Source organism: Zootermopsis nevadensis, unplaced genomic scaffold (genome assembly GCF_977971745.1).
Source record: "Zootermopsis nevadensis isolate Lab colony 2312 unplaced genomic scaffold, Znev_1.0 Znev_ptg000045l, whole genome shotgun sequence".
Taxonomy (NCBI): domain Eukaryota; kingdom Metazoa; phylum Arthropoda; class Insecta; order Blattodea; family Termopsidae; genus Zootermopsis; species Zootermopsis nevadensis.
The window spans coordinates 1,717,186-1,738,207 of NW_028259177.1; the positions used below are offsets into that span (position 1 = coordinate 1,717,186).

The following is a 21,022-nucleotide window of genomic DNA, read 5'->3' on the forward strand; positions in this document are numbered from 1 at the left end:
TATAAAAAATTATTTGAAAACTCTACGAACAGCTTACAATACAGTATCCTACCCAGTAACATTATTAGCTACTTCATTATTAACCCACTGCATTAACTGTGTTTGTGGGACTGGTCTTGAACTCTTGAACCAGAATACAGGTCAGCCACCATATTGTGGCTGGCGCCAAATGCGAGTAATCGAACTGTGCTCTACCACAGCGCCACCAAACACCATTTGGAACGGGTGAGCAAACTGTCTCATACTGCAGTTTTTTTTTTTAAATTCAACCTACGTCCGTGTCCTCGGTTAGAGGGACAACTGTGGCAGAATTTACATAATTCAAGAAAAATTGACCATATTTCCCATCCTAGACACTTGGAGTGTCTTAGTTGTAACTAGAGTCTAACTGCTAACCCCTCGTTCGCTATGACAGTAAACGTATGAAGAATGCGTAAGTGGTAGTAAGAAGAATTTATGTTACAATACAGGCCAAATGTAGCCAACCACTCCAAAGGCCACAAGATAGAGTAGAACATTTTTAGCACGCAAAATTTAATACAATTACATATAACACATGACTGTTTTTCATATTTCATACAGGATATGAACTAAACAGTCTAAACAGATAAAAACTTGCACAATAAATAACAAGAGGGAGGGAGTGTATTCACAGGGACTCTTAAATTACTTTCCATTTCCAACACTTATTTCAATAGATGCAGACGGATTTTTAAACACCCTGTATATCATATGTCAAAATCATAACACATACTGAGATACAACTGCGAGGCGCGCTGCCATGAAACAAAGGGCGGGTTATGGAATACAGTGTCTTCAACAACGGACCAGAACGCAGAATCATCTTTATCTCTCGGCAGAATAAATTATCTCAAATTCTAAAGAAACATGGTACAGTGTACTACGTACCCTGAATAGCAAAAGAGGCACACGCAATTTTATAATATAATAATTTAAGTGATACTTTATAATGTGAATCAGCAGTACAGATAAATTAAATGAAAAAAAAAGTGTAACGCTGTGGTGATATGTGGTTGAGTAACAGGAACGTACTTTCTTAGGTATAAAGGAGAAAAATGTAGGCAAGTTTTAAAGGAGAAGTGCTTTTTATTCAGTGCGTGTGTAAAATTCTGTAACTAAGAAGCGAAAGCTTTTCGTACTTGGCACTTACAAATGTTTAAATTACACAGAAATAATCATTTACTATAAACGTAATAACTCTAAACTTAAACGACATTCTGTTTCAGGCTCAATTACGAAATGACCATTTTATTGAAACGTGTGTTTAATGACTTTGATTAACATTTCTATAATTTACACAAAAAAAATACATTCCTATATACGAGGTGCGATCGGAAAGTTTCTAGACTGTGTCAATAGCGGGCGAACCGGATGTAGTACGAGCTTCTGCCTTTAGGGGGTGCAGCCTACATTCATAGTGAATCAGTGTGCCAGCCGGCATCATCGAATTAGCATTTGTTTCTTAGTTACGGGCGTTTTGGTAGTGCATTACACCGACCCTCCTGCGATTTCGGAATGGCGTGTGCATCAAATTTTGCCAAAGACTCGCCAAAACGGCTACGGAAACCTATGAAATGCTAAAGCAAGCATTTTTATGGAGTCCGCAATGGGTCGTGCACAAACTTTAGTGTGGCATTCACGTTTTAAAAATGGCCGAAACTCTGTCGATGATGACGAGCGTTCTGGACGACCATCTTCGAGCACAACGCCCGAAAATGTTACGAAGATCGACGTCGTACCATCAACGACTTGTGCGACATTGTTGGGATAGGCTATGGGACCTGTCAGCTGATTTATTCTAAAGGAACAACTCCACATGCGACGCATCCTGTCTGAGGACCAGAAGCAGAATCGACTTCTCGTTTGTCAGGAGCTCAAAGATCTTGCAAGAACCGACCCCAACTTCCTTTCTAAGCTCCGTGTGACTTCTTCCTCTTCCCAAAGATGAAAATTCAGCTAAAGGGAAGGAGATTTGAGACGATAGAAGAGATTCAGGCAGAATCGCAGATGGTGCTTGACAGGCTGACAAAGAAAGATTTCCAGGGATGCTTCCAGGCTTGGCAGCGGCGCTGGGATCGTTGTGTTCACTCCCAGGGGAACTACTTCGAGGGTGATGGATGAATTTAATACCTGAGATAAGTGTACAAGTTTTTATAGGCGCAGTCTTGAAACTTTCCGATCGCACCTCGTAATCAAATCAACGGCATTCCGGTAACCAGATATAAAAGCAAGATTTTGTTATCATAATCAGATATCTATATGAATTAAAATGGATAACGTTTCAATAAGCATAGGAAGAAAGTTACTTCCCATCTCTTGCAGCAGTACCCGTAATACTAAGACTCAAATGTTGCATAAACATGATCATTTAACGAGAAACACAATAGGTGAATATTCATTAAAACTTGCAAACAACACGGATAACAGACAAAATACTAAACACGCAATCCTCACCTGTTCTGTTTGTGTGTAATGCAGTTTAATGTTGGCCTGAAGTGTTGTAAAGTAATATAATACATATAATGTAGTGTACCCACGTCGCACCACACGTACAAAGTGTTAATGCTGATTACATTCAACAACTTCTTTTGCGTTCAAATTTCTACGGCGAGACAAATTTTCTGTTCCTCATAAAACATAAACACTTATTTTATAACTTAGTGACATGCGAGTAAAGAATCATTTTCACTTGAACTAATAAGTAATCTCATACAAAGCAGGGGGAAAATGATGCTTTTCCAAACGAGACATCTCGTTTGTAGCATTAAGAGGGTTGAAATACTACCTAAACGTAAGGAATAATTGTTAATTGTGTTTGTAAACCTGGTTATGTTTGCTTTATTTTTCACAACTGCCCAAAAGTGGAGGGAACCGGTGCGAAAACATTACTGAATAGTCTACTCGGCCTTCATCAGTAAGAAATTATGATCTGTTCGATTGTTTGAAGCACAATGAAAAATATACGTACCGAATATTGCGAAAGTAAAAATTTTTTTTAAATTTTTCCCCCCACATTGTAGTTACTGGTTTCATACGATTCTCAGGCCAAACATCAATTATTTCCGTAAGAACATAAACCAACTGATCTTTGTAATGAAAACGGGGCGCGTTCTCTTTGAGGTAGGAATGAATTTTTAAATAGTATTTGGATGAAGTATTAGAAATATATTAAAATTATCCGTCAATCACAATATAATATTAATTAAAAATTAAAATATCATTTAATGTTCCCTATCGAGTACTCGATTTACAAATGGAACATACACTACATGTTTCGGCTATATATAGCCATCATCAGGTGTTATGTATTTAAACTTATCACTGAATTACTGATTTTTAATGATTTTTAGTCTTCATTTGTCTTGTGATGTTCTTGTCCTTTATATTGTTTCTTCATTCGTTGTAAAAATCATTAAAAATCAGTAAAAAATCAGAAATTCAGTGAAAAGTTTATAATATAACACCTGATGATGGCTATATATAGCCGAAACATGTAGTGTATGTTCCATTTGTAAATCGAGTACTCGATAGGGAACATTAAATGATATTTTAATCTTTTAATTAATATTATATTGTGATTGACGGATAATTTTAATATATATTTTTAATACTATTTAAATAAATCACAATATGACGCATCTACAATATCTTATTTGGATGAACTTCGTGCTTCAAAGCGTTAAATAGCATATTGTTATCGGAGCTTTTTATTTCAAGTTTTATGTGCGGCGAAGTACTTAGTGTTTACACCCACGCGCTAGAGAAATGAACAATGTTTTTTTTTTCCACTATCCTTTATGGCTACACACGCCCTGCTAAGTCTGTTTCATTAATTTACGGCGAATCACAAAGCACCTTAATACAAAGGAAACAAAAGAAATTTCAAACACAAAACCTCCATTTTTTTTGTAGGCTGTATGTGTCTGTATATGAATAGAAAACAGAATAAAGACATTACCTAATGAAGCCAGCAGTGGAAAGTCTTTGTCCACATTTCAACCTCACAGCATTCGGAAAGAAACTTTGCATCGACAGAATGCTGTTAGCTTTAAGAACGGGACACGTTGCTTAAAAGCAATCCTTTAAGCAAGTATGCTTTAAAATTTAAATATACCGTTAATTATATGAAATGTCTAGAGATAACGCGTTATAAGATAAAGAACAAATAATAATAATAATAACAAACAAATATAAATTTAAAAATCGATGATAATAATAAAACAGATAAAATTTACTTGGCTAACAGCGAATCCAGATACTGGAATCCTGAGTAAATTATATATATATATATATATATATATATATATATAAAATGTTATTATTGATAAAGTTTCATATCAGAATGAAATATTTTTCTCATTTGAAAACTTCGTGTCACTTCAGTGAGAGACGTTAAAATGAAAACTGAATTTATATAAGAAAGAAGTCCTTTTCATCGGTTGGTGTGGTCCTGACAGATTCTCTGATTTACAGTTGGGGTGGGAGGTTACGAGGACAATCCTTCTCCCATGTTACCGCTATCAGCGGTCCTGAAAACATCAGCTGCATAAAATATATTGATTAGGGCGGGACACGTAGAGAAGACGCATGTGACGGCCTGGTACGGATTACGAACAACAATACTTGGACTGCTTACACGAAAGGATAATATTAAAAATGATATTGCAGTAGTGTAGTGCAAAGGTGTGGACTGGCTTGAAGTGCCTGAAATTGACACCAATGATAAATTTCTATGAGCATATTAACACATTCCTGGTTTTATAAAAGATGCTAATTTACAGGAAAAAACCTAAACCTAACAGGGAATTAATGAACGCCGGTAAATGGACAAAGTTATCCCTGTAATTAATTAAGGGAGTGGAGGTATAGCTCTGCGTCTTCTTAACCACGGCAGTGAACGGAGATGAGGTGCCAGCATCACGCTGAGGCCGCTTAGCCGTGGGAAAAGTATCTGATTGCTGGCGGCTTGGAGAGATAGGGAGACAGCGGAGTCGGTGGGGATAATTCCCATGGCTTATTAACAACGCTGTATCAACTGGAGAAGGGACAAAGACACTGATGCGAAGAATATTTCATAATTACTAGCTACTTAAAATGTAGCACTTTCTGGTAGTTCTAAAGTGGTTAAGCCACAGGTGTGAGAAAGAAATATGCGATGAAACAAAGAAAAAGAGAAAAGAAACAAGGAAGAAAGAAAGAAGCCGGCATAATGATACGCAACAAGTGACAGTTGTGAAATAAGACACGGACGGAAAGAAAGATAGAAGTCCCTGGTTCTGATACATCGTCCAAGAGCAGTAACCTACAGGTTAATCAACTTCAGAACACATTCATTTTCCAGACTCCAAAAACTCCCTTGACCTGAAAGGCCTCGTTCATTTACCCTAAGTTGTTACATCCCACCACCGTTCGTAAGACGCAATGATTACAGCTCGCATCTTCGAATCGGACACACGTATTTTACCTCAGCAAATTTACGACAACTTCCAGCATGGAGACCTAATTTTATTTACCACTCATACCGATCCAGCAAACCAACACTGCATAATAACAAACGCCTTTTTTTAAAAAAAACAAGTCCACTGTTACATAACGAGTGACTCATTGTGAAATAACCAAAATAAAAGCAAATAAGTTAATTAAGATTTCTTACGCTATCGGATAATATGTAACCAACGCCGACAACACCTAAGCCAGTCACGATTCTGAGCCAACTCCATCCATTTATCATCCTCACAGCCCACGTCATATATTAATTTACATTAAAAACTATATCATAATTCAATTTGTGAGTACAGGGATATTCCTCCTGAAGCTGCCTTTGAAATGATTAATGTTTTCGTATCAGTTTATATACAGCAGTCATCCGTCATCACAATCACATGGGATCAGTAAACCACTCTAAATGACTGAGCATCGAACCATGAGAAATGTGAAAATAATTCTCATGATGTGTGACATGGACAAAACAGGATTTGAGGGGACTGTATTTTGCGTGTCTGTACTTCAGTTACTTAAAGATGATAAGCCAAAGTTCAAACGATCGCGAGATATAAACCCAACACAGTGCATGATGCAGTAAACATAAAATTCCATGGAAGTATACTGTAGTACGTTTGGGGAAAAAAAAAATTAATACTCACTTGTTAGGTTTGTTTATAATGGATTTCTTTCAATCGTATGTTCTCAGATGAACCGATTGTATGAAGAATGGTTTTAAAATGAATTGTGTGAGGTTTAATATTTGTAGTATCTTTTTAATAGAAAAGTTTGTATAGACTCACAGAAAATACATCCGAATCAGAAACACATTTGTCGTGCATAAACAGCACAAAAGAATTGAATTGCTAGTTCCAGATGTGTAAAAGGATTGGATCACACGCTTACCCTGACGATGAATGAATTAGTCTTAAGCGATTCATCAGGATGTAAGAAGAAGACAATGTAAATAAACACAGACGTATGGCGAATAGTCTTGGTTGATTCCAAGCTGTAACACCCTGATATCATTAACTACGTAAATCCGTATTGGTAACTAAACTAAAGAGGAATTAGGAAAGTTCTGTGTAGTGGGAATTCCTACTGGCTTAGTCTCGAGTCCTCAAGTTCATAACACTGCCACACAAATCGCACAAACCAGCTGAGTTTTTCCCTGAAGAGGTAACACCTAAGAGACCGAAATTTCGGCCCCGTATGAAAGCCCGAAGCGAACAACATTAGCATTTAGGACGTTTTAGCATTGTAACGTCAAAAATTAGAACATTATACTGCTTTAAATATCTGTAACTGAAATCAACACTCTTAAATTTATATATTAAATATATGGAATGTATTATTATTATTATTATTATTATGTATGAATGTAATCATTGTATTATATTTTATCCTGTAATGTTGTTCAGTGCTTGACTGTTATTGGCCTTACCTGGCTGTTGTCAAGCACTTAAATAAATTAATTGAATTGAATTGAATTATTATGTGGATAATTAAGACGTTTATAGCGTTTGTAAATAAATCCAAACTTCCTTATCAAAAGTTTAGTTTTTAATGTAAATTGTAAAAATATAATTAAACAAAAAAAAAATACATTTTTTCACATATTCCTAAATCTGCGCATAAAAACGAACTAGTGTATATATGAAAGTTCTCCAAAAATATTTCCGAAGAATTTCTTATATCTTTGAGAAGCAAAATGCGTGTGTAATTTCTGAATTCCGATTTATATTCTTGTATTTACAAGAATATCTCATCATTAAAGAAGATGGCAGACTTCCGTCATGTTTCGTCGTGTAGTCTAATAGAATTATGCCGACGTTTCAATGGTGTTTAATGCCTCCATCGTCAGGGCAGCAAGCATCTCTGGAAAGTCGGTAAACTTCTACTAGATTACGAGGTTGAACATTTCAGAAAATATTCAACTTCGTATTTCCCGCCATGAGAACCTGAAATCTCACTATTCGTTAAATAGTTTATCAAAAGGAGTTAGGCCTGTCACGTTAAGTGACTGTCTGGTTAAAACTAACTGGACTTTCGTGACGTTACTAATTTTAATGAAACTGGGAAACATTATTATTCGGCTGTTCCGTCTACCCACTCACTCCGTTAAATATTTGCAAAACAGCATACAACAGCCAGTTTTGTAATTTAATTAATTTCACAAACATTTGTTTTGTTTTTGTCCGCACGGTCTAATGGATGCTTTCGTGACATAGTCGTGCATTCCAGTTGTCCTCACATAAAGAAATAATTCGCTAACAAGTCAATTCGGTTCTGTGCTCCACATAATATTAGTTTATGGTCACATTTCTATAATTTATCTTCCTTGATATTACAATTCCTTTTCTACTTATGTCACAATGTTTCATGTAACCTATCAGTAATCAGTTGTTCCTGTAATAATTCGCGCTCATCTGTATGTAACTTGTGAGTGAAGTCAGTTTAGGAACTAAAAAAATGCATGCTCAAAAATTTTGCGTACGTGAAATTATTCCAAGGGACAAGCTGTTTGAAATTCATTTATTTATTCAGTATCAAAAGATACCTACAAATAACATTACACAAAACAGTAAATTAACAATTAATTCTTTATTTAGTGATGTTTCAAATACAAATTTTGTTATATTCAAAAAATACTGGAAGACCACGGTAATTAATATGGAATACTTTCTAAGGAAGTATCGTCTGTGGTCTGTTTTAAGACATCATCCGAATTTTGGCACGAACGTAGGGAGGGAAACCTCAATCAACATAAAATACCCGTTAATATTATGCAACTGTAGATTGGTTAATTCCCGAACGAGAGAGTTGAAAATTCTTATTTTCTACTTCATAGTGTTTTAGTATCTTCTTCTAGGAGTAAAATCTCCAAACCGCTGATGTTCAGCAACATAACCCTTATACAGCGTGTCCCAAAGATTGAGTAGCCCGAAGGTTTAAGGTAAATATTGTTTTACTGTGATATGGATATTTAAATCTGTCACGCCCAGTGAAAAACTAGACTTCTGTACTCCAGCATATTGGTGGTTAGGTTAGGTTAGAACTTATTCGTTGCTCGTGTAACATGCATAATAAAATTTGTGAATTACCTGTTTATTGTTGAAAGTTATTTTCGAAATTAGTATCAGGTGAAATGTCCTAACGCTGCTTTACTACACAGATTATACTTTTTCGACTTACTGACTGATTTTCTATAAATACAAAACTCTTTAGTTATGTCAACAAGATGGTGGGTGCATTCTACATTTCGTTCATTTGCCTCGTAGAAGCTAATTATGTGACAACCCATACTTAACAAGAAGATAATTGTCTTCGGGGGATGTTGAACAACCGAAAAGGAGTTTACCGACGTTTCAGAGACGCTTACTGCCTTCATCATTAGGGTGCCTCTGAAACGATTACATTACACAGGATCCCATTATAATCGTGAGACCATAAGAACCTGACATTTCTCGCTTTTATAAAGTTTTATAATAAAGAAGATAGGGTCATATATAAAATCACGAGCACAGGCATTTATGCAGAAAAGAATACGGGAATGTGATTCATGAGATTCAGTCGAAAAACAGGCAGAATGCGAAGCTCAAAACATCGACGAACGTGGATTTATTTAAATCTGTACATTGCATTTTGTTTATGATGACTACACGGCGCAGAACTCAAAAAGGCAGAGGCTGGACGGTAGAAGGAACTGGCTATATATGCAAGAAAGGACCACGTAAAAGTAAGGAGATTGAAGAAGAAGAAGAAGTGGTGGGATATTGAAAATGAGGAAAACAGAAAGACAGGCCTACACGAAATCACAAAAAAATACTATCAAGACAAACTGAAGACGAAAGAAATTCATATCTGGTGAGTTTGAATAAAGATACATTTTTATATATATATATATATATATATATATATATATATATATACAATATTTTATTTTCCGTCTATACACAAACTTAAAATAATGTTTAAAATTACTTAAAATTATAACATTCTCAGTAGATACTGTATCTTGTTACATTTTGTATTGACGACATGTTTCGATGTGTATTACATCATCATCAGGTCTATCAATTTTAAAAACTGTTGCACATCTTGCGTTGCGTATATTGATTTGTTTGATTTTAAGTCTCTTCCTTTAAATTTGGAGGTTGTGCTTGGATGTTTTATATCGGGTTGTAAGTGATGTGTTGTGTGTCCGATATTAAGAGACGGTAAAACACATATATATATATATATATATGTCTTCCATCCTTGAACTTTTCAGTGTGTTTCGGAAGCTTATTTCAGTAAAACGCAAATGTAGCACAAGTGCTATTTCATACTCATTTTGTGTGACATTGAATGGTTAAATGTAAGTTATTCTCTATTATTTAAACGACGCACAACACAAAGTGAATCCGACCGTCTTTCCGAACCTCTGAGTATATACAGAAAAAAAAATATATACTAAATTTAGTGTTCAATATTAAAAATAAAAGTTGAAGCATTTCTGAAAATACTTCGCCATTCGTTTTACATTCCAGTGCCATCTGTGACATTCAATCTGTCTTCCGTTCTATTTTCGTGTCATGACCACTTATTCTCGGTTTAATTCCATTCCATTCGTTAAATATTCAACATTCTTCTAATCTGCACATGTATTTTACAATATGCTATTCACTGAGGATCACATGCATAGCTGAACAGGGTTATGTGGATGCTGGATGGAGTTTGGTGGCAGATCTATGGTTTCCTCGCCCTCACTTTGCTGTCAGGGATTAGCAACTCTCTTCTGTTTACGCAAGGTGTTAGTAGACCTTGGTTCTGTGCTACTGAGGAAGCGATAAGTCAAAGCAGAGTCAGGTGCTCCTTTACAACGTCCTGGGAGATGCTAGTTCACGTGATGTACATTCTAACACGGACTCGTGATTGCCACGAACCACGCATTAATTTTCCTCGTATTCCAAGCGTGAAAAAAGTTTTGTTGACCTCTGCGAGAGGCATCACGTAACTAGGCGCCAGGAGACAAGACACGTGATTTCAGTCGCTAGTCAATCATCGCCAAGGCCTCGTGACCTTGACGTCAAAAATTATAAGAAAATGGGACGTGAGAAGCAGACGGTGCAAAGTAAATTGGACAGAATCGTATCTCGTGTACTAGCGCAAACGAAATCCTGCACGCCATATGACTATTTACCAGTTCGTGTGGTCTACGTGGCCAGCCTCTTAAAGGGAAGTATGCTGTTTCAAGGATTGACACGTAAAAGAACTGTGGGACCACAGCCAATTTTACCACAAAGACAAAACAAATATTTTCTTATCAGTATTGTCGTCACATTTTTCAAATTAAGTTCGTTTCCTCGCGCAATTCCTTATAAGATAATATCATTATTTAAAACATTTTATGTCTTTTGATGTTAACTTTCATTGTATTAAAACTCAGACACTGAAAGAAATTAATAGCGTAATAATGAACTAACTTTAGCTGCATGCTGGAGGTAAAAATGTTTGCGGAAGACGAAAGGTGGGAATCAGAACGCACTCGATTAAGAGGTAATTATTCGAAAATACGACCTGCGCATTTTTAAATAGTGACAAATATAATTAGCGATTTCAAGCTGCGAGAAGTTCTTTGGAACTAACGATATGAGTGAAAATAATATTTTTCGTGAGTCTGAATCAGTGATTAATAACGCACGAATAAATTAAAATCGAAACAATCGAAGTTACAAGTTCTGACCAATCACTATCAACCACAACCAAAATCATCCAGCCAAAATTCGAAATTAACGGTAAATACGGATTTTTTCCCCCAGATACTGACAATAACAGCCAGCCATATAAATTAATGTTCCTGTCACACGACCTAATAGTTTTAATCGTAAAATTGTGAACGTGCATTGAACGATTTCTTTAAAAGAACTATTTTACTTTTAATTCAAACGCAAGTCCTTCCAAATCCTATCGCCATCATCTCTCCTTCGGACCCCATTAAATACGATCCCATTCGGGTCAGTGTCTTCGGATCAATTAAAATTACAGAAAAAGTTACAAAGGATAATTTTTTTGTACTTATGTGATGCATGTAATAATCCATCGTTTCATTGCATCTATCTTTTAATTCAGGCCTATAAAATTGTTGATTTCTAATTGTTCGGGTTTTTTTTCTGTAGTTCGGTACCGTAAACCCTAATTATAATAATAATAAACTTCTCGAAAATGCTGAGTAGAATCTCGCTTTACGAAATCTCTTGCGGAACTTAACTGCTAGCACAATGGAAGAAAAGCGAGGATTGCATGTCAGAAACGCCATTGTTCGTGAAACAGCAGCTGGTGCCGTTTACAAGAAAGGCTTTGTTTTCTGCAGAGGTGAAGTTGCCTTTTCATAACCATTCTTCATGCGCCCCCGGAAATATTTCAACAACAGGAACTTTAACTAATTACATACATCGGGAGGAATGGTTTACACGTACGTACGTGCCTTCCTATCTTACAAACTGTGTGGCGAGTATCATCACATCGACTGACTCTATAAAACCGAAAATATACTAAGAATATTGGATAACTCCTGCCATTATCTCGATTTTCTCTCAGTTTGATAGTTGGCGAAATTATCATTTTATTTTTAATTCCTTACATTTTAGGAGACTTCGCTGAAAACGAAGAGACCTAAATGTTTTTACTTATTATTAACTTTTTCATAGGCAGAATAAATTGGCCGAGGACACTTAATTCAGCTAGGCGAGCCATTGCTGTAAATGGCATTACAAATTTTCTGGACTTTTTTTTTAACAAAAACAACGTCTTCTTCGATGACACTTAATACGAGTAAAGGTTCAGACCGGACACTTTTGACATTTGAACCACGTCAGGCCAATTTATAAATTTTCATGTCTCAAATGTTTTTATTCTTCTTAGTCTAATTTTTAATGTCTTCCTGCAAATGAATTTGTTCGTGTTATTCACGACATTAATAATCGAACGGTCGAATTCAAATATCACCATCGCCAGAAACTGTCACATAATTATACTGGCATTTATTTATCTTCTACTCGATGTTACATTCTTGCAGCCAAACTACATTAGGTCAGGATTTCTTAAATTCTAGTGGGAAGTAGCCAAATTAATTTAGGTGCTATTAACTTCTGTTATAAAAATGTTATGTGGATATATTATGAAGAATACGTTCAGCATTTTGCTGCAGTTCTGTAATCCGAACACAGATACGATATAGTACAAAATTCCTTTATATGAACAGCCTAATATGTGGATGCAAAAGGCGTTTAACTTCGTTAAACAAGACGAAAGCAAGTCCTGACCTGAAACTTCCATTATAACAAACATTCTTCTTTGTTCTAATCCTACGCTAGGAACCACGAGATATCGAAAAGTTTCCCAAAAATTAAAACTTGATTACCGCCTAAACTTATTCTTCCAGAAGAAATTCGACCGTTCCGGTCAGATTTTATGAACAAAGTTTGTGTTTTTGTATCTTGTCTCGCTTTTTTCTGTTCAGGTGTTTACGTGCAGACTTTTCATGCCACAGCAAACGCGTATCAACGTAATAAAACCACTCACTGCTCTTACTGTGAGATTGAAATAAGTAGTACTTCCTTTAAGGCCGATCTCTTGGTCTGGATTAAACCCACAGAGAAATTTATTACATGAGATTAGAGTTAACACCCGTCACCCAAAGTGCTTCGTATAAGAATTAACTGCAAAATGTTAAGAAATTACACACGGGCTCCACAGACACATTCACCGATCGATTGTTATCCGACACAAAGTCGAAGACCAAAAAAATCAACTTTATGTCATTCTATTTGTTTTATGACAAGGACAAACAAGATCAGAATAATTAATACTTTCGTATCTAAATCTGTTTGAATGTCCGCTACAAAATAAGTGTCAACCAAGAATACGATTTCCGTCGAACGTCATACACGCATTCCGCAACCAGAAGTTATACCACTTATTTTAAGTACTGTCCCAAAATGTGCCTGGTGAGACTGATAGAAAGCGAAAATCGGATTGGCCGGCCATCTAGCCACGAAATCAAACAGTGGACCTCTTCTAAATAAAATACGAATCAGCAGGGGTAAAAAAAAAAAAAAAAAAATAAGTAAATAAATAAATAAATACTTTTGACAATACTACAAAAGCCCATTCACTATACTTATAAATCTTCAAAAACAAACCAATTATTTGGTACGCAAGTTTGGGCAATTGATTTTTCGACGATGTATCTATCAAACTATCAAAATAACCGAGTAATACTTTTTATGCCTGTACTCATTAATGGAAAGTCTATTTAAATCTCCATTCGACTAGCTTTGTTACATGCCCGTATTAACTAGTAGTCCCGAAGTTCAGCGTAATTGAGCTGGAATAATTGCAATTTTAATCGACATATTTTAACTATATTATAACCCCTCATAGAGACCCAACAAACAAGTACGTACACGAGTGTCAAGTACAGAAATGTTTTACATAAATTCTAAATCGGTATGTTTATTCGGATGAAGAGAATACGCCTACCGTTTGAACTATGTACCTGGCAAGTTGTTAAATATGCAGATCGTAAAAATATATAAGGCCCATAGAAAGTTTCACAGAAGAAAGAAGGTGCAGTGAAGTATCAGTGCTTAGACTATTTTCAAAGAACTCGCCAGTCTCCATGAAGTAATGTGACTGTGGTTTTCTGATACAACGAAATCAAAACTCACCTCTGGCGCGGGGTTTGGTCAGTAACTTCAGCACTATGCTGTCACACGCAGAATCATCAGCGACTCCTGAATCCTTTACCAACTTCTCCTTGACAGCGATGCAAATGGCATGCTTCGCCAACAACGTCTCCAACTCTTCGAATGCCTGAGGAAAAACAAAATTTCAAATAATATTCCGCCATGGATACTGCATCTCAGGTAAGCTGTCTTCATTAAAGGGTTGTGTAAGTGTGTTTAGACCATAGGAGTCGTGACGTTCTAATGGGAGTAACCATTTGGTTTGTGTTGTTGTTGTTTATGGTTGCATGTGTTGATGATTCGAATAGACGTATCACTTTCATCATTAAACGAGTTTGTAACCACCTTCAAAGTTTACTCATCATTACGATCCACAAGGTTAAAATAAAATTATTCATTTGTGCGGGGAAAAATTTAAAAAGCTTCAAAACCTCCTTTCATTGTACTTAAAAAGGTTACATTAGATACAATTTTATATTATACTTATAATTAACAAAAAACATACACGTCAGAAATTGCTGCTCTTATTAAGAAAAAAATTACTGATGAGTTTATGGCTTCAGTACTTCGTGTGAGGAAATGTACTATTATAGTAGTTTGTAAAAAAAAAAAATATATATATCAGTTGTTCCGTACAGAACATGAATTAGGGTCACTGAAACCCGAGAGCCACAGATTGCAAACCACTACCTTACACTTTCCAGACGTAAAACAGACAATGATATCTTCTGCAGAGTGGTAAAAATTGTACGAAAATGGTATTGATGTGATCTAGCTTTACCATTCTTTATTTTCTCACGACTTTAATAATTCATTAATTCCATACCAACAGTCCATCTTGGATCAGTTAAACATGGGTACAGGCATCCAACCTTGACACAGCAAATATTAAATTTTCGAACTGTACTGTGAATATACATATAATGATTACATAATCTGGATGTTTCTCAGTTTAACAAAGGATTCCCACAATGCTGTGTAAACTACACACGGCCATAATTTGAGCGTTTATTAGACCATAAATAAATAAACAAACGAAATTCTACATTCAAGAAAGCCGATGTGGTCTAGTGTTCTGAAAATAGTATTAAAATGGTTTTAACCGCGTTACACAGAATAACAATTTTATTGCACATGCAAACAAAACTGGAACTGCGTTTGTATCAGCTCTTCTCTACCCAACAAAAAAATATTGACATATCACACGGAGATAATTAATCCTGCTAAGATTCCAGTTTACAACGGCGAAGAATATGAAAGATGGTCGAATTCTGGTTTTCAGCGCCGTTTACTGTGGTTGAATTTCACCATTACGCCGCCCTGATGGTGGAGGCAGCAAGGACATCGGGCTACACGGCGCAACGACCCAAAAGACAGCCATCTTCATAAGAAATTCTTCCTACAGTACTTTCTCCGGTCCCGCAGTAGGTTATATACACACACATGGATCGATGTTGTTTACTCTATAAGGACAAATTGGGGTATCAAGACAATTTTCTCTATTTTCTTCTTTCCAAGATCAGATTTTCCTCTCCATTCTAGGTTATTCATTTCTTGTTTAGGCTTCCATATAGGTCAACATATACGTATTTGTTTTGGTGTGACACGCGAACACCCACGAGAGAAATAAAGTGGCGGTATACTATATTTATTGACACCCTACCCCTGATATATTTTTAGAAAAACTCTGAGCCCGATTCACACTGCTACGTAAGGCTATCAGGTAACCGTAACACAATGACCATTCATAGCCTTCACCTCATTAAAACATCCCTTTACTGGAGTCACAGAAAAGGTAGCATAATTTCATTCACTGCTCAAAAATCTCCCTTCCTTTCATGAAGGTAAAAGATTTACTATCGTATTCAAAAGAATCCGCCACTGGTCGCTGTTCTGAACCAGATGAATCTAGACCGTACGCACAGTCTTCAAGATTCGGTTTAATATTGTCCTCAAATATGAGGCTGCATTCCTAATTTGTCTATGCTTAATCCTTTCAGCATAAATCTGTGTGCGAATTTCTCATCTAACCTATGCGTGCTACATATAACACACATCCACACATTATATTTAAAATTTTTTTTGTTTCACAGAAATAAAAATAACGCTATCCTACTAGAATCTACGTAGTTTGTGATCGGGTTAAATATGTAAGCCTATTCTGGATGTGCATAAACTGAATAAATTATCCAACGTTTAGTCTTCGACACGAAGTCACACAAACGCGTTTTGCTTGACAACATTTCGGGACAACATCCCTGACGTATGCGTCGAATGAATCTCACGCGTTGAGATCACGAATCTATCTGAGTGGCGTAAGCTGAAACTCTCCCTTACACACACCACAGTGAACAGTTCCTAAGAGCAACGTCGATTTTCTGAGGGAGAAGAATTGGGGCACGTGATACTGAATATCCCGAAAATAACAGGAAGAGAGAGAGAAGTAGCAGGAAACAGGAAAACCCTGACTTTCGAAAGGAGAGGAAGAAACTGAGAAAAAAATTTTGCGAAATCACTGAAACCTACAAAGTTTTGTCTGCGCGGATATTTAAGTATGACTTGAAACTTTTAAATTTTTTTTTTCACGTTCCTCAGGAAGATAAAATACACACGAGATTGGGTCCAACCAATATCTTCCTTCCCCCCCCCCCCCCAACATCCGAAAACAACGTCCAACAAACTTGGCAGACAAGGTTGTGTCCATGATGGTCTTCGGAGTTGTGACGCCGTGTGAAATTCCTGAAGATGGTGGCAGTATGATTCTCCGAAACGTTAGCATCCACCTACAAATGCACACGGTGAGTGACAACCCAGTAGACCACCACGGACATACTCACGGCCGTAAGAATCTCGTATCTCATACAGAAAAGGTTAAATTTTCGTTATGGGACAGACGCAGATTTTTGAGACAAAAATGTGTAATTTTTTTCTGACATTCAAATTAACAGCGTACTTGGAAAAAAAAAATTATAAAAATGAATGCGGACCACTTATGGTATTAAAGTATCAGTGTACTCATACGTTTCATTTGCTGTCAGAAGCTCAGACTGTACAGCGTTGACCGAGATTTTAGAACAGGAATCTGTCCATGCTATTAGGATTTCACCGTCTCATCTGACTTGCCCCTGCATGTAATTAAACGTACAACTACGCTCTCTTTTATCTTGCACGTACGTGCAGTTTACAGGTAAAAATAATGGGGTACAGTTCTTTCGGTCTGCGACGGGACTGTAAATACACAGTCTCTAGTAAGATCTTGTATAAAACATAAGAATGCTTTACCATTCGCTAACAAAATGTAGTTCCCATGACAATAGCAACGAAAAGCGCTTTATTTAATGCAAATTAAATAAGAGTTGAATTTGGTATTCATAAACCGTATTGTTATTGAACAAAAGCAAGATGGCGAACCCGCTTGAGTGTCTCACCTTCCTCTGAAATGCTCTTTTGCAGCCCAAAAGAAGCCAGGCTTCTTTTTATTATTATTCTTAGTTAATTACCCTGAACCCACACAGATACCTCACACATCTTTTCCTTACGATCCATTTCAACATTATACCGCACCGTACGCCTACATCTCGAGACACGTTTTCCGTCTAAAGGTTTCGTACTTTCTAATCACATACCTAAGCGCGCTACGTGTCCTGCCAATATAATCTTCAATATCTGTTCTAAGCAACGCAGGCCTTGATACGCGAACAGACACTCGGTTAGTTTAGGCATTCGTCGCCTTTTATGGAAACTAAAACTTCAATCTATCTTTACAAGAATAAATTGGACCCATGCCCCCATCCACTTTAATAATATTAACCTCACATCCATGCCTTGGTCTTTCAAGTGATCTTTTACCTTTCGGGTCTTCCGATCAGGACTTTAGTATTTACCAAGTTAACTGAATTGGTATTAAGATTATCAGGTAACGGAGGATGAGATGGGTTGAGCATGTAGCGTACATGATGGAGATGATAAGTGCATACAAAATTTTGGTTGGGAAGCCTGGAGAGAGGAGACATCTCGGACAATGTGAAATTCAGCTATAATCCTTGACTAAGCTGACCTCCGCCTGCCGGGGTGGTTGGGGGCATACACCTTCCAAAAGCAGTCACTAGCACGACGAAATTTAAATTCTGTCTGCGACGACAGGAAGGCGCCAAGTCTTCCTACATTGAGGACATATCGGTTCGAAAATCGGCTAGTATACAGTTTGGTGTTAATTAAATTTCATGTAGTTTATTCTTCACGATCGCTTTCTTTAATTTTCTGACAATTTCACAATTCATTAACAACTTCATATCTCATGAGCTCAGACGTAAACAACAAAAATTATATATGTTGATGGCCGTTTTACAGATTGTATCTTCGTGTAGTCTGGTGGAAGTTTACCGACGTTTCAGAGGTCCCTGCTGCTTACATCATCGGGGTGCCGTGATGGTAAAATACTACCAGAGTACACGGCGCTGCAACCCAGAAGACAGTCAACTTCTGGATAACTTTTAGTCCTCGTGGGAAGTACAAATTTTGCTGGGTCCGCCAGACGGAACCAAATTTAATGAGAATAAATTATGTTTGTCTGTTAACATCAGACGACTGACGAAGTTCAGAATTAATAAACGCGTTAATCCCTGTATTTAATTTTTCTAATTATTTATAATCTGCCGTTATTGTATTTTTAACGTTACTTCGTCAGATGGTCCAAAGCACAGAGCATTATTAGTACTGTCCGGCATTTAATTTGTCCATAAATTGTGCTTCATTCCAATTGGAAGGGACAGTCCACACGGTCCGTATCCTTTGCTTAACCCTGGATACTTAGGGTCGAAGAGGTGAATCCCAAGGGCTACACAGGTGTTGGGGGCGCGAAGGATAATGGTCTTGACACAGAATATGTTGAGTTCGACTTACGTCAGAAGCAAATGGGGAAAGGGGATCAGAGGGGTAGCATATATGGAATCTTATACTGTCCATACTACAAGCATTGCATCCAGCTACAATACTTCGTAGCTCGCTGTCCCATGTCTTTGGTTTACTTATTAAATGCTCATATTTTTCTTTCATCCACTGCCGAAGGTAAAACGCACGGTTCATTCCCGGCTATTGTGAAAACAGATAGGACAGCCTACAGAGATAGCAAAATTGAAACGGCGGTCGGAGTGAACCCAAAACTTCTGGACCAAACAAATAACTGAGTCTGTACAGTACAGACAGCAGCTTATCTATATAAAGGATGGGCAGAATATTAAATATAAATTTCGGTACGTAGATACAGGTTGTCCCAAAAGAGATGCGTACACATTATAATACGGAATATTAACCTTGTTATCGAACTAAGTGTGTCGTGTTTACGAGGACAACCTAATGCGACACCACAATATATTTTCACATTATTCTGATACGCAAAATGGAGTCGGGACTTTATTCCAGAAATTAAATGTGTATATATTTTTGGGTCAACTGTACGTGGTTGATTTATCTGAGGAGAATCATCTGTTCCACCTCATGTCGCTGAGACAAGTTGAGGAAGATCACGCAAGCTCGTGGTGATATAACTGATACTCTTGCGATTTTTGTAAGAGGTATGTGGCAGCAAATCCGATTTTATCCGCTTAAAAATAATCTGGTTTTGTTCGCCTCTCTCTCTCTCTCTCTCAAACATTTATCATGATCACAGGGAAATTTATTGTCTCTACTTATGAGGAGAGAAATGTAAGAAAATGTTAATCCCTTTCGTAAGCCAAATTTAAGACTGAATTAGAATTTTATACTTTAAAATATTACTCCTGCTGCAGCTCTTACTTCTATTCAAGTTTTGGTAGAGTCAGTAGATTACTTAAGTCTCCCCAAAGCACGTGACGCAAGATTATGTTCCGTTGTGAAGAGAAAAATAAGGCATAATAACATCTGCATTATAATTAATTCAGTTTGTGTGCTTATAGCGTGTAATATTTTATTTAAAATATTCCTCTGGCTTCTGCATTTAAGGGAAAAGCATTTAAATTACATAAGTTACCAGAATTTACATTGTCAGAATTAAAAAAAAATATCTTATTTTAATCATTCGTCTTTGTGATCACAAGTTACGTGTCTAATGGTTGTACATAGTTCGTGTCTACCTAAAAGAAAAAAAATCCAGAATAGCGTCGATACCATCATCACCGCCATGAGAACCTGAAACCTCACATGCCTCTTACCTTGATTCCGTAGTTCGATTCTTCGTAAATAATTGACACGTAACTCCAACCCATTCGCATGACAATCTCCACCATGGCCTTCACCTGGTAGTGATCATAAGGGATGGTCAGCGAGAAATACTCGAATCTCTGCTTGTTGCTCAGTTCAGGGCTTGTCGAGAAGAACGATACCTGTAACACGAGAGAATAACAGAACGCTTTAAAGTCTCTGAATAATTCATACACGGAATGAAACTTTACTGCAATTTCTAGATTAATATTAACTCTCAATAGCGTCACGACTCCGATATCTCTCTCGGTACTAGAGTACAAAATATTACTTATATCTTAATTGCGTCATGCTTGTGTTCTTCAATACAATAATTTTATTCACCATCTTTACACAAGCTTATAGATTGTTAAAATCACATAAAATTATAACATTTCAACATTTGATATTGTTACATTTTAAAATGACGACATGTTTCGATGTTCATTCCATCATCGTCAGGTCTATCAATTAAAATTAAAAACTGTTGCACTTGCTGCCCTGCGTATACTGATTTTTTCTACCCGTTAGATTTTATTTGTTTAACCTCCAGGCTTCTTCCATTTAATTTT

The 21,022-nt window shown here is 36.6% G+C and overlaps 2 protein-coding genes across 2 annotated transcripts in view; one reads left to right on the plus strand and one right to left on the minus strand.

Moving 5' to 3' along the window:
- LOC147871614 (TBC1 domain family member 4-like) overlaps window positions 1–21,022 on the plus strand; it is a 259,104-nt gene that overhangs the window by 195,512 nt on the left and 42,570 nt on the right. The window lies entirely within an intron of this gene.
- LOC147871619 (metabotropic glutamate receptor-like) overlaps window positions 1–21,022 on the minus strand; it is a 48,467-nt gene that overhangs the window by 18,030 nt on the left and 9,415 nt on the right. Inside the window, exons 3-4 of the mRNA XM_087360500.1 lie at window positions 20,423–20,593; window positions 14,217–14,361 (exon numbers count right to left, since the gene is read on the minus strand). Of these exons, the coding sequence (XP_087216626.1) occupies window positions 14,217–14,361; window positions 20,423–20,593 (316 nt within the window). The remainder of the gene's footprint in view (window positions 1–14,216; window positions 14,362–20,422; window positions 20,594–21,022) is intronic.